The sequence below is a fragment of the Protopterus annectens genome, chromosome 8.part1, assembly GCF_019279795.1.
Source record: "Protopterus annectens isolate FY-2018-M chromosome 8.part1, PAN1.0, whole genome shotgun sequence".
Lineage (NCBI taxonomy): Eukaryota > Metazoa > Chordata > Ceratodontiformes > Protopteridae > Protopterus > Protopterus annectens.
Window position 1 is genome coordinate 393148446 of NC_056742.1, and position 15357 is coordinate 393163802.

Consider the following 15357-nt stretch of genomic DNA (forward strand, 5'->3'; position numbering starts at 1 on the left):
GCATAATTGCATGTGAACGCATTATTTTGTATCAGTTGCATGTCAATCAGTGTTGTCAGTAACGCATGACTCATTTCTCAAAGATGGAGGATGTAGAATAATGTGGGTTGTATCTTTAAGAAACATTTCCAAGGACAGCACGTGCATATAAATAGCAAGCACATGCTAGCTTCAGTGCCATTTTGAGAGTGCAGCCAGAGTGTGAGCATGAGTGTGATAGCTAGTTTGTTTACAGGTTTATCTAAGTTAGTTATTAAGCCTCAATCCTGATGTGTTTATACATAATAAAGCTGCTTGAACAGAACCCACAGATGTTCATCTGTTTTATCCTGACCAGATGAGCGACAGCATTGTACATTCTATCAGAGAAAAATTATGTGGCAGACCAGCTGAAAAGGACAAAGACAGACCCTTTGCAAAAAGAGTGTCTTGAGTTGCAAACTGTTAAGTGCATCAGCTCTCATTTTTCACAGAAACATGGTTTCTTTGGGAACTAATTTTTCTATTATACCTAAAGTGGTATCTGAGTTTACTTTAAGCTAGACTACCCATTTCCCCGTTTTCTTTCCTGAACCACAAAATTGGGGGAGGAATGATACCTTGGATGTACACAGACAACTGAAATGCTATCTTGACAGAACAAAATCTTTCAGATCTTAAGATTAATTGTTCATTTTTTGTGATGGTAAGAAGAATGGGCAACCTGTGTTTAAACAGACCGTTTCCAAATGGTTGTCTCAGGCTGTTGCAGTTTGTTATTCTCACCACAACAAAAATTATTCCAGGCTTGATCAAAGTCCACTCTACCAGGGCTATGGCTTCATCTGTGGCTTTTTGGAAAGGTTTGGATTCTAGGAATATTCTAGAAGCAGCAGCTTGGTCCTCCATACATACTTTTAGAAAGCACTGCAAGCTTAATTCCTTCCCTAGGTCTAGATCAAGCTTTGCTAGGACCATTTTCCATGGGCTCCTGGACCTTTCCCTTTCTACCTCCCAAATGTAGTAAGGTAGGATAATCTACCCATGTAGTTAAGGCTACATCAGCGGTAATCACTATGGAAACATAGTACAGTTGTGTAAGTAAATGTACTGTAACAGTAGATGTTCAAATGATCACTACTGCAGTAGCCACTGCCTCCACGCCCCTTTATTTTTTGAGTATGTTGTTCATAGTTTTATAGTAGACTAATGACCACCAGGGTCTTTTAGAAGCTTAGGTGTGCAACTCAACCCAGTTTTGTCCTCGAGTTCCTTGGATACCTATATGGTGGGGTATGTTAGTAAAGAGGTATCCAAGGGTTATATGTGTGTGAGGGGGTTGTTAGCTGAGGAATAATTTACTTACTGTTGATCTCTGTCCATCAGAGACATTATGGCCAGACTAGGGGTGAATTTGTGATTTCTCATGCAATGATAAAAGTTTCTTTTGTATAGGGTCAGGGATGAACTCTGCTTCACATAGATGGCATGCTTATTCCGTAGCGCAGGGATCATTTGAGATGCATATTGGCCTCTCCAGCATGTTCTGTTTGTCTCAGGCAAAGTTCATGTCCTTGGATCTAGTGTTTCTGGTGCTGTTTGTTTTGCAAATGTGCAGGTGGAAGAGTGACCATATCTGTGATATGTGGAATTTATGATGGACCAAAGAGATCATAAAATAATCAGTACGAACTGGTGTGAGTTGCTCTACTAGCTTAGGTATGAGCTTACAGAGGCATTCTCCTTTCTTGGGAACCAAAGGGGCAAAATCAGATGCCTCCTGGCTTCTTAAATAGCATCCTTAATAAATGTCTTCATAGGGGAAATGACCCCAAGGTTCCTCAGGCTTCTTCCAGAGAACTTTACAAGTCAATTTATTGCGAGAGTGAATAGGATCTCTAGGCCATTCCTTGCTGTTCTTCATGAACTTTTGAAGACTTCTCCAAAGGAAGGGTCACCCAGGTTGGTAGTGGACACCTTATCCTTGCCTGTATCACAGACACTGAACTCAGGGCCCTCAGGCTTTGTAATGCAGTTAGTGTGATGGAGTCCTACAACATTTACTACCCAAGAGATTAAGCTCCCACTTGTCACACAAAGGTAAGTGCATGTCTGATATAATATGACAGGTGTTTAGGGTATAGGGAACTGGAACATTGTAGTATGCTTGTCAAAGGTGATGCTTGCTGGAGACAGGCTTATGCTGGGCCATGTCCTGGCTTCAGAGAAAACTTCCTAAGGGTGCAGTCCCAAATGTACTACTCAACCTGCCACAAGACTTCAGACAACTTCTTGATATTAAGGTCCTGAGATGTGAGCCCCAGAGTGGAACATCCTGAAGGACATTCATCAGTTGCGACCTGCCATTCCAGTTGAACCTGTTGGTGGGGAGTTCATGGTCCTAAGCACTAATAATCCATGACTGAGGTAATTCTAGGGACCATTCTTGGGATCAGACTCGTTGACCTTAGGGTCTAACTGATTGATAGAGGGCTTGATAGCAGAAGAACCTCAGGATGCACCCTGCAGGATGAGAGTAGGGAGCATGGGCCTCTTATCTTCCAGTGAAGTGAAGGACTGGAGTAGACTTGAAACCCTCTCTGGCCAAGGACATGATCAGCAGCTGCAGGGACTTTGGGCTGGTATAACACTGGTCTTACCTTTTGAAAGTTAAGACTTCAGCTGCTGTCTTAGTACTTGTTCTTTTGGTGGTGCCGCAGTTCCTGCCTGGTGTTGTATTGAGGCCTGTCCTGCTAGTCTCCAAGTAAAGTCTTATTAACATCTACAATTTTTTCATTACAAAACAGACCAAAACTTTTATCTTTGGAGCCTTTGAGTAGAAGGATGACATCTCTGGCACATATGGCCATTTGTGGCATCATTATTTTCCCTAAGACCATAAAGACACTGCTAGTGCATGTTTTGACTTGCAATTTCACAGTCACATGGACACTTAGCTTGCCATTTGTTTATGTATTTTAATGTAAAAATTCACTGATCATACCAAGGACCTGGTCAAGATTGTGAGTAGCCCAAAACAGACAGGCTTGAAAGATGTGCTGCAGTGTAGGAAGTTGTTTTACAGATGTAAAGATGGATCTGAATGAGAGAATGTTACAAGCTTTTTGCCATGTGATGGTTGGTGCATATGATGGACTTTGCCAATGACCCATTTAGGAAAATTTTCAGTGTTATATCAGTGGGTGTTGAAATGATAGGGTTATTGCTGCAGAAATTCATATTATGAATGAGTATTAACTGAAAGTCCTTGTCAGTCCCCAGCCTGACTTTTCTGCTGTTACGTGTCCCTGTAGGCACATTAAAACACACTTGCACAGTGGTCATTGGAGGAAAGTCAGCTGTAAAAGTAGTTGCCCTGTTCAACTCACTGACATCTTTTTTGAAGAAAACTGGCAGACTGGCTTAGTTTTCCTTTTTTTTTTTTTCCAGAAAGATTTTTATGTTGTTTTCATTGTAAACGTATGCAAATGTACATATAACAAGTACAATAAAACAATAACAACACTATTTACAATATTTACATTCATCCATGATAAACTGGCTTAGGTTTCCAACAGCTAAAGGAACATTGAAAGCGTAAAGAGAACAATGTAAAAGCATTCAAAGGCAAAAGGAAAAAGAATTTATCTGAGAATGCTATAATATACCTTCAAGCAAAACACATAACATGGGTAAGGATTTGCAGAATAGTCAACTACACAGAAAGCAATTAAACCTGTATCTGGTGCATAATTAACCATATATAGAGACTATAGAGACTTTCATAACTAAAGCGTGTAGGAGAAGTGTGATGAAGGGGGGGGGGTATTCGAAAATCTGGTGATATGGTGACTATCGACATAAACTTCACAGTGTTAAATTATCTTGATTATTACTGTAGGAATTCATAACATGAAATGTAGCATACCATGCAGTGTACTGCCAAATCCAGTAATGTATGGACTCTAGCCAAACAAATCCTTTGTTGATGGTGACTGCTGTGAGGTCAGTATATGAGTTGGATGCTGTGTAACAGTAATGTCATAATGCTGCTAGATGTGATGATGTGATTGCAACACAGTTTGCCAGTTAATTGTCACTGCCAACAAACTGTCAGCTCAAGCAAACATTAATTCAGTACAGTTTTACCTTTCTCACCAGTCTGAACAAGGTCTTTCTTACTCCAGTGTAAACATTCATGCTTCGGCTATTTCACCTTGCTTGTGGACTACTCCACAACTCTTCTCTCAACCACTCATGAAACCGTTTCTAAAAGGGGCGATAAACTTATGATCTCCAAGAAGGGACCTCATTCCAGCATAGGGACCTAAGTTATGTTTTTGAAAAACTAACCCTACCACTCTCTGAATGGGCTACCTCTGCACCCATCAAGATGCTCACCTGGAAAACTACCTTCCTTATAGCTGTCACTTCAGCTAGAACAGTTTCTGAAATGCAAGCTCTCATGAGTTTAGAGCCCTCCACTGTCTTCCACAGAGACCGGGTAACCCTCAGAACAAACCCTTCATTCATGCGTGTGGTTTCTGAACTCATCCTTAACCAGGCTATCCATCTGCCAGTCTTTTTCCCAAACCCACAGTAGAAGGTGGAAAGAATCCTCCACTCGCAGGATGTCCACAGACAGATCAGGTACTACTTGGACAGAACAAGGACTACAGACAGAGCAGACCAGTTGTTGGTATTCTTTGTGGAGGGAAAACAGAGCAAGCCTAACTCAAAGCAAACCATCTATAAATGGATTGCAAACTGCATCAAGTTCTTTTACACACACCATGGAAAGCCTTTGCCTGCCTGCATTAGAGCTTGTTCCATCAGACATGGAACAACTACCACTGCTTTCCTCAAAGGAGTACTCACTCAAATCATCATAGAGGCAGCCACCTGGAATTCTGTTCACACCTTTACAAAACATTACAGCTTGCATCAGGTCTCCGGGGCCAGGGCAGGGTTTGCCTCTGCCATCCTGCAAAATATTATTTCCTAGAAACCATCCTTCATCTCCTCCACCGTAAGAGTAGCTTTGGGAATCTTCCCAAGGTTAGTGTTGAAGCACTGACTATGAATAACATTAGTACAGTTGTGTCCCACTTACTGTAATTGTAGATGTTCGAGGTGCTCATTGTTGCAGTACATTTTGCTCCCTCCAGCCCCTCAGTTAAGTAGGCACCATGTCTCCTTTCTGTCTCTACTTATTGTCTGTCTGGCTCATCCCAACCTTCTCCCTTTGTTTCCTTTCCTTTTGCATTCATAACCAAGACCAGACAGTTGGGGATGTCGTGCTGTGTCCTCAAGCATTAAACTGCTTTCTTCTGCTTAGAAAGACCTGGCGATGGTGCCGACAGATGCCTTTCTTTTATCGGGACAGATTTGTGTCCCAGAGACTCCGCAATCTGTGGAATAGAGTCCCTGTCCATGTCAAGCATGGTACCTCATTATCCCTTTTCAAGTGCAACCTGGATAACTGGATGGGAAACAGAAAATACACCCCTGGGATTTCACCTGTGTCCCTACTGGACAGGGGCTTTGGGTGCTGATTTGTCTAAACATGGGCTAAACTCTTGGCTAGGCTTATTAAGGGCCTCAGGGCCAAATAGCCTAGTAACTTCCATGATCATATGATACTGGCATCTGGGCATTGGTCATAAAATATCTGCCAGCTTCGTATTATGCGAAGACTCTGGAAATCAGGCTGGTCACGAACTTTTGCATGGAAGGAGGTTCCAAGGAGTAGTAGTGCGACACTGATCTACTCAAATATCTAGAATTAATGAAAGTGGGACTTAACTTTGTGTGACATACTCAAACTAACTGTATTAGCTTTGAGTATGAGCTTCTCCTCACGACTAGTACAGTAATTGTCATGTACAAGATGCTGTACTGAGCCACAAAAAGTATTCTTTTCAAATTAAATGGCTGTATCCAGTCAGTATGTATCATTTGTATTTTCCTGTCATCTAATTGTCGATAAGTTATACTGTTCTGTGCAGCAACACTTCCAAGATTTGTGCTGCATCGTGATGAGTTTTGGTTTGAGTTTTCCTCCAGAAATTTCATCTTTGGACTAGTGCAGCTTCTGCGTTTCTAGAAACATGTGTACTAAATAGACACATTAAAATGTGTGGCTTAAATGTGATTGCATACTTGTTTTTGATGGAAGTATGCATATGGTTTGAAATGAACTAACACTTCTGGTCTGTGTTTTTTAATAGGTTGGCGGTATTAAAGACAAAGTGTTAGCAGCACACAGAGCTGGATTAAAAAGAGTCATAATTCCAAAAAGAAATGAGAAGGACCTTGAGGAAATACCAATCAATGTTAGAAGGGATCTGGATTTTGTAACAACAAGTGACCTGGATGAAGTTCTTAATGCTGCCTTTGATGGAGGATTTCCTGTTGTGAATAAAGAGAATCATTTGACCAGCAAACTTTGACAAAACATTTAGACTGGGCTGTGAGCATTCTAAAACCGATTTTTTGATGCACAAAATGAACGTTCATAATCTGGAGGTAAAGCTGCTCATGCACAATGCTTTACTGGTGTTTGCATTATGGCTGTACCGTTTATAGGTCCACTGGGCATAACAAACTTATGCTAAGCATCGTGGCATTTGTAAGTCTGAAGGTCCCACTTATTTTTTCGTATGTGACCAATGCTATCTGTGAATGACCTGGTTTGTAAACAAATGATGGGAGTATAATTAGTGTGTTGTGTGGGCTTAACTCTTGCATACAAATTATGTAATCTGCCAGGCATTCCTACCCTTGAAAGCAGATGATCCCTTCAAGTACTGTTCTCCACAAGGATATATTGTTATATTAATGGGTTAAGCAGCCCCCAGAGCACACACCCTTCTTTCAACCTATTGCTAAACAGAATGCTGCTAAATGGAGCTGATTCTGCAGTTGCACTGTTAGTGGAAAGATAGTAGTTTACTAATGACAACAGCACTTATGTGATTTCTGCTTTATAATTAAAACAGTATTGGTGCAACATTACCTTGAGAGTTCCTGGTTAAATTAATTTTACTGTGTTATTATCTTTATAAATAATTTCAGTAGCATTTATAAAGTGGTTATATTCAGAATTTTATGTTATCGTTTGCAATGAGTCATTAAAATCTAGGTTAATTTAATAATTTAGTTCTTTATTGCCATACGTTTCTGTTTTGAGACCTCACCTGTTAGTAAATTTCACGTTTAAATACTTGCTTTATAACCACACGCACACACAAACACATTGTTGTGAAGTATCCAGTAGTGTCAATATCTTCTTCGGCTTAGAGTCACTGTTTAAGTAAATTGTAGCATTTGGGTTATATTTTACCTTATCTATGTCCACCTTGAAATTTCAAAATGCAGTGTAACTTCTTTCCTAGAAAACCAAAGGTCTGTTAGGCATTTATATGTGACTTCTTTTATATCTCATGTTGACACACCTCTCCATCTCTTCTCGCTGTTTTCACGCATTGCACATCTAACATTTATCCTAAGAACATTTTTACAGAAAATTCCTAGTAGCTTTTTGTTACTTTTTTCTTCACTTCATTTACATTTCCAATTATGAGCAGTGGCTAAATTAATAAATGTAATTATGATCAACAGCCCCTAAAGTAAAACTGTCAAAGAATGTGAACGTTTTAGGATCTTCAAAACAACCTAGAATTCATACGTTCACTAGCTCCTGTGAAACTACATGAGAATATTAAAGCACAAATTTTGAATCTTCCGATCACAAGAACTTTTTTACTCTGGCCATCCCGCTACAGATCTCTTAAAGTCTAGGTAAGAGAATGGCAGTTCTAAACAACAGCAGTGGAACTGTGTTCCAAGTTTTCATTTATTTCGTAGGCATTATTCCATTTCCTAAAAATTCCTTGACCAACAGGCTTCCTCTTCTGAGCACCATAAATCTAAATGTGAAGATACCTCCCTCAAAATCTGTATTCTCTCATGGTGTTTTAGTTTGTCACGCAGTATATTTTTGTTGGTAAATGTCTAAATTTCGACTTTTGCTAATGATACTAGGTGAACAAGTCATGTAGCTACAACTGTATCTATTCATTTGTCATTTAGTACAGTGTGGTTATTTAAGGCAAATGCAATGGAAAATTAATGCATAGTCTTTTTTGGTAATGATTTTTTGAGAGCACACATTAAGATGTGTTGATTGCAACCAATAGATGTTACTAATGTAACATTATTTCTGTTTTTTTTGTAGACTCGTTGCCACTGGTCATATTCTTGTTAACTGGTAATTTGAATTAGTTCCAGGACTTTGACATTTCATGTATTTGAACTTCAAACTGTCCATCAGTCTGTTTATTTCATGCCTGTGATTGATACTTCCGTAGTTTATATTGTTAGCCAAGATTTTACTGAAATGTTTTAAATACTGGTTTTCACAACACAAGTGTTATGCTGTGTAACTCGAAACAAATACTAGTTGACTTTTGTGGTCCAGAATTTGGATTCATTTTTTTAGCTCTAAAAACTAATTGCATTTGGGAGTAAGTACTGATGCATAATTTCCTGTTCCCATATGGTGAATTATAGGAAGATTAATTTGTGAAAGAATTATTTTTTATTTATTCAAATCCTTCTCCATTTTCTTTATTTTATGGGTAAGCAATTTTTGTCATTTGATACACGATACCTAACTAGGCTTTATTCGATACCTTGCAAGGTGTGTTGGATCTGCAGTCAGCAAGATTCAGAATATTCTAGGCTTTAACATTTTCAGTATTGCTATTTCTTTAACATGTGGACCTCATGCACTTCACTTTTACAGGGCCAGTTCATTTTTATGTATCACCTCCCTAACAAATCCGTACTAATTGGGATTCTACCCTGATGTTATGATTTATTGTTAGTGACTATTCCAGAGCAAGGGAGTTGTAAGCATACTTGCCAACACAGTAGGTTTTGAAGAAGAAGTCACTGTAACAGTAAAGCCAACTACCCATCTTCAGTTGTTTTTATGTCCTTGGTATGGGTATTAGATTCCAAGGAACACTTCATCAATGTTTATCTCTCATGATTTTCATGGAAGATTATTCTTGCCATGTTCTTAGAAGAATACGTACTTCATATTTGAACACATTGCTTTTTGAGTTTATAGTAAACGCTTAATGTGCTGTTTACATGCTAGATTAGGAATGCTAATAATTAAAATATTTTTTCTTTACTTTGGAAATCTTTTTAACTTTATTAAGACTTTCGGCTTTTCCCGGTTAGGGGTCACCACAGCGGAACTCCGGTCCGCTTGTGATTGGCAGTGTATTTTTACGGTGTCAAGTTGCCAGCCTGAAACCCAACCTTCAACGAAGGCATGCCCATTCACGTGCTCGCACCTCACCTGCATGTCTTTAATGTCACTTGACCTCGGGGAGGGCAAGCAGACTCCACACAAGGCGGTCTAGCCGAGAATCGAACGGGAGAACGTCTAGCTGTGAAGAGACAATGCTAACCACTGCACCACCGCGGCTGTGAAATTTTTTCTATACCATTTTCTGTCGGCAGCACTGCTTACTTAACAGTTCATTCCTGATAATTTACAGCAGTGGTATTTTCTCTCCTTCCTGACCAGGCCGGACACATTTTGTCATTGTTCACTTTCATGTATAAATCACTCCATTTATACAGGAGCCCGTGTGTGTGTGTGTGTGTGTGTGTGTGTGTGTGTGTGTGTCTACTTCATATGACTAAAATTTCATTTGACTGAGACCAAAAGACTGAAAACTCATAATACTGACACATTAAAGTAAAGCGTATTTGCCCTTTTCCTCACTGTAGTGTGATCCTGGAGATAGTATATATAGTTGGGGGGGGCATAGCCCCCCACATAGTTTAGGTAAATATTGTTTTCTGCAAAGAGTTATTCATTGCAGTTATAAATATCCATGTGTATGGTTTAAAATGTATAAAGTATGTGGGGGGGCTATGTCCCCCCAACCCCCTAACTATGTGTACTAACTCCAGGATCGCAGTACAATGGGGAAAAGGGTATATACCTTTTAGTTTAAAGTGTCAGTGTTGAGTTTCAGTCATATGAGTTTTCAGTCTTTTGAACTGTCAGTGATGTTCTTCATCTCACATTGCTGCAGTCCTGACACTTGGGTAGTCCGCTGTCCCAGTCGGCCCGAATACCAAAGTATTAGGCTGACGTCGGTCAAGGCGCATTAGTCTGACGTCAGGACGTCAGGGTACAAATGCGCATGACCGACGTCATTTCCTCAGTCTTTTTTGCCGCATGGTCCGATGCAGAAGCAGTTTTGCAAGTGCAGGTTGGCGTTCTGAGATTTTCCGAAGTCGGAGTTTCAGACCGAATCAAGTTGGCTAAGTACCCGTTGGGGAATATTTTGTTTTATCTTGCCTCAGTATTTTACGGATGTCAGAAAAAGTGAATAACTGTATTTCTTGTGGGAAACAGATACCTCATAGGGATTACCATACCTTGTGTATACCTTGCTTAGGGCCTGAGCACGGCGTGGTTGGCTGTCGCTCTTGTGCTAGATTTAACAAACGCACTATAAAGAGAAGATTAGATTGTGCCAGGTTAGTTTTGGGAAGCGGTGTAATTATAAAATGCCTTCGGATGCTCCGGCCGCTTCATCAAAAAGCGCAAGGACAAAACAGCAAAGCCTAGGCTGGAAGAACCGTCTGTACGGACGCCGGTTCTTTAGAGGGCTCGGTGGAGCCAGAGGTTCAGCCAGAAATTTCTTTGGAATCCCAGGGAGACTTTATTGCTGCAAGATGTGACCTCTCAGGAGGTAGGCCAGGCGGAAGGGGCTTCTCAGGTAGCTGTTCTTCCCTCCCTTCCTAAGGTGGTTAGGCCCTCCCCTGCTGTTTCCAAGGCTTCTCCCAGGGGCAGGCCAGGTTTTGTTTCAGGTGTTACCCCTAGTTCTTCAGGGTCTGTACCTAAGAAGCATATGCTTAAGATGGCAGAAGATTTGATTACAATGATTAGAGGTTCTATGTCCCCTCCTGATAAGAGGCCTAGGGTGGAACCTGAGCTTGGGAGTTTTGAGCAGTGTTCGGATGCTTCTGAGTCTTGGCTGAAGACTTGCAGGAGTATTCCCTTACTCTGATTCTGATGTAGATGATTCTACTCCTTCTGCTTCTCCCCTGAGGATTTTTCATTTTCAGAGACTCTTCATTCCATGAGGGAGCATTTTAAATGGGAAGGTCAAGTTTCTCTGATTCAGGAAAAGGCTGAGGGAATTTTGTTTCTACCCCAGCATGGGCCTTTAGCTATACCTCCTGTTCTAGATGTGGTGGAGGATGTTTTTGCAGAGGCTTCTCTGAACCCTGATTCTTTGCCTCCTGCTCCAGTTAAGCCGGATAGATATTATAGGGTGCCTGAAGCTCATAAGTATCTTTCTAAGAGTCCTAGGGCAGACCCAGAAACTGTTTCACAGGGGCCTAAAGGTGTTAAGGCTTCTGTTGTTAAAAATCCTGTTCCTCCAGATAAAGAGGCAAGGGCTTTGGATAGATGGGGCAAGAAAGTGTATACTTCTTCCACTTTGGCCATGAGAGCTTTGAATTGCCAGTTTCATATGTTGAAATACCAAAATTATCTCCTTTCACAATTAAAGTCTAAGGTAGATGCTTTGGCGGAAGGTATTGAGTGTAAAGAGTTGCAGGATTTAGTTCATGTTTCTGAACAGGTGGGTAAGCATTCTTTGCAATGTGGTTTTGATGCTGTGCAGGCCTCTTCGAGGGTGGCTGCCACTGGTTCGGTTCTTCGCAGGCACGCCTGGCTGAGGGATCAAAATTTAGCTGAGCATGTGAAGACAAGGATTTTAGATGCTCCTTTACAATCTGATGTGTTGTTTGGTTCGCCTGTGGAAGCAGTTCTAAAGAAAATGGAAGACAAGGCTAAGTCTATGCAGACTGTTAAAGATTTTTTGCAGGTTCAGCCTCCAAGTTTAGTAGAAATTGGCCTACCAAGGGGTGGACATATCCTGCTTATGATTCCCAGTCTAGGGGTAGGTCTAGACGTGGTAGGGGCAGAGCTCAAGGTTCTTTTAGGCCTAGAACAGGAGTTCACCTGCTCAGCCTTCTGGTGAGGGCAGGGGTCAGTCCTTTCGTAAACAGACCCAATGACCTGCCTTTTCAGCTGCCGGAATCTTCTCGTCTGGCAGCACCTTTGGGAGGAAGGTTAGCACTTTTCAAAGAAAACTGGAGTTTAATAACCCAAGACAGATGGGTATTGGATATCATTCACCACGGTTACAGGTTTTATTTCCATACCTTGCCTCCTTTCAAAGGCATGCCAGACATTCCTCCTCAACAAAGAAAGAGGCTCACAAGCAAATTTCTCTGTTACTCCACATAGGGGCCATTCAGCCGGTTCCTGTGCCAGAAAGGGGCCTAGGATTTTATTCTCGCCTGTTCCTAGTACCAAAAAGGGGAACACGTGGAGACCAATTTTGGATCTATCTATCCTCAACACTTATCTGGACATTCCCAAGTTCAAAATGTTGGCGTTACAACAGCTTTTACCTCTGCTGGGCAAAGATCACTGGATGGTAACTTTGGATCTCAAGGAAGCTTACCTTCATGTTCCTATCAGACTAATTTGCAGAAAGTATCTGCGTTTCGAGCCGGAATTCTCATTATCAGTTCTCTGCATTGCCTTTGGCTTATCTACTGCACCCAGAGTATTCACAAAGGTTCTGGCTCCAGTGATAGCTTTCTTCAGGCTAAAAGGAATACAAATCTATCCTTATTTGGACGACTGCCTGATTCTGGCTCAAGGAAGGACGTTCTTCTTGGCATTTGGAATATGTGATAGCAGTGCTAAGATGCCTAGGGTATTCTGTGAACGAAATAAAGTCCAGTCTAGTACCCTCTCAAGACATGTGCTTTCTGGGTGTGAGACTGAATACAGCAACCCAGATGGCTTTTTTAACCCCGGACAAACAAAATAATTTTTCTCTTTACTTCCATCAACTATCTCATCAGTCCGGGCTGACTGCAAGGACAGTCCTTCAAGCCTTAGGGTTCATGGCATCTTGTATTCTGGTGCTTCCCAATGCCAAACTGCATATGAGGAAGCTGCAATGGTATCTCAAAAATGTATGGACACAGCACTGCCAGGATTTGGACACTGTCATTCAAATAATTCCTTGCATTCAGAAGGAATTTTTGTGGTGGGCTCAGGAATGTCACCTAAACAAGGGACTCTCTGTGACCCGGCCAGAGGCGAGTCAGATTCTAACGACAGATGCCTCAGACACAGCTTGGGGAGCTCATCTGAATGGAAAGTGGATACAAGACAAGTGGCCTGCCAGACTGCAGCATCTACATATCAACATGAAGGAGATGTTAGCAGTCCAGTTTGCATTACTGGCTTTCAAGGATTTACTTCTTCCAGGGCAGGTGTTGATTCTAACAGACAACACAACTGTCATGTGGTACATCAACAAACAAGGGGAACACATTCTTATCCTCTATGCAGGCAAGCAATGATTTTGTGGGAGACTGCGTTAAGCTTGCAACTGAATCTTCAAGCAAGGTTTCTGCCAGAGCACAGAACTCCTTAGCGGATGTGTTAAGCAGGCAAATCATGGATCCCCACGAGTGGAAACTGGATCTTCATGTATTTCAGACATTGACAGTGTCATGGGGAACTCCAGACATAGATCTGTTCGCTTCTCCACTAAACCACCAGCTGCCAAAGTTTTGCACACAAGGTTTCATCCCACAGCCTGGAAAGTGGATGCTCTTTCTTTCAGTTGGAAAAATCTTCATGTGTATGCCTTTCCACCTCTGCCTCTCCTCCCAAAGGTACTTCTAAAGGTCAGACAAGACAAGCCAAGGATGATTTTAATAGCTCCAGATTGGCCTCGGCAGCACTGGTACCCATTGCTGAGGAGTCTGGTAAGGAAGCCTCCATGGCCCTTACCTTTGATTCCACACCTATTGTCTCAGAAGGACGGGCATCTACTCAATGTCAAGCTTCACTCTCTTCATCTAACAGCCTGGCATATTCTGTTTTGAACCATAGCAGGTCTCAGCTTCCTCAACAAGTTTTGAATGTGATTATGGAAGCCAGAAGACCTAGTACAAGGAAAGTGTACGCAGAATAATGGAAGAGATTTTCATTTTGGAGTGCAGCAAAGGATTTGGATGTTTCTGAGCCAAATTTGAGTGTGGCTCTTCAATATCTTACTGAGTTATTGGACAAAGGTTTGTCTTTCTCTTCCATTAAGATTCATGCTGCAGCAATTTCAGCTCACTATGATTGTGACCCACCATTGTTTTCTCATCCTTTGTTCAAGCAATTTCTTAGAGGGGCAAAGAATATAAGACCCCCACGAGCTCCTACTCCTGCTTGGGACCTCAATTTTGTGTTGGAGAAACTCACTCTACAACCTTTTGAGCCTGCAGCTACTGCTGAATTGAAATATTTGTCATGGAAGACTGCTTTTTTGTTAGCCATTACCTCTGCAAGAAGGGTGTCTGAATTGCAGGCCCTTATGGCGGTTGAGCCTTTCCTGATTTTTCATAAGGATAGGGTATCTTTACGTACTAATCCTTCCTTTATGCCTAAAGTGGTTTCTAGTGTGGCTTTAAACCAAACTATTCATTTGCCTACCTTTATGCAAATCCCCAAAATAAGGGAAAAGATTTTGCACACTTTAGATATACACAGGCAATTACGTTATTATTTAAGCAGGACTAAGGATTTTAGGCAGTCTCAGCAGTTGTTTGTTTCATTTGCTTTGAGTTCTCAGGGTAAGCCTGTGTCAAAACAAACTATTTCTAAGTGGATTGGGTTTTGCATTACTTTCTGTTACTCCCATCATGGCAAGGAGATTCCAGCTGGGATTAGGCCTCATTCCACTAGGGCTACTGCCACTTCAACAGCATTTCTAAGGGGGGTGGCAACTAAGGATATTTTGGAGGCTGCTACTTGGAGTTCAGTGCATACTTTCTCTAAGCATTACCACCTTCCTCTCTACTCTAAATCTAGGGCTGGTTTTGCCACTGCTATTTTACAGGGCATGTTGTCAGCTCCTGCTTCTTTGTGATTTGCCATCCTCCCTTACCTCTGCTTTGGGATTCTACCCAAGTGTCAGGACTGCAGCAATGTGAGATGAAGAACATAGTACAGTTTTGTACCTACCATAAATGTAGATGTTCAAGATCCACATTGCTGCAGTCCAATCCCTCCCTCCTTCCCTCTGTGTTTAGGGGTGGTTGTGTGGGTGGGATTGTACCTTTCTGACTTTGTATATATTGTACATATATTTGGTACAGGGGTGTTTGGTGTGTTGTTGTTTTTGGTTTGGCCTTATCTTTTAGGGTCTTCTGACATCTGGGGCAAGAAAAGACTGAGGAAATGGCGCC

The 15357-nt window shown here is 41.4% G+C and overlaps 1 protein-coding gene across 1 annotated transcript in view; it reads left to right on the plus strand.

Moving 5' to 3' along the window:
• LONP2 (lon peptidase 2, peroxisomal) overlaps positions 1-6996 on the plus strand; it is a 1625174-nt gene extending 1618178 nt beyond the window's left edge. Inside the window, exon 15 of the mRNA XM_044081964.1 lies at positions 6210-6996. Within this exon, the coding sequence (XP_043937899.1) occupies positions 6210-6431 (222 nt within the window). The 3' untranslated portion in view covers positions 6432-6996. The remainder of the gene's footprint in view (positions 1-6209) is intronic.
• Positions 6997-15357: the final 8361 nt, after the last annotated feature.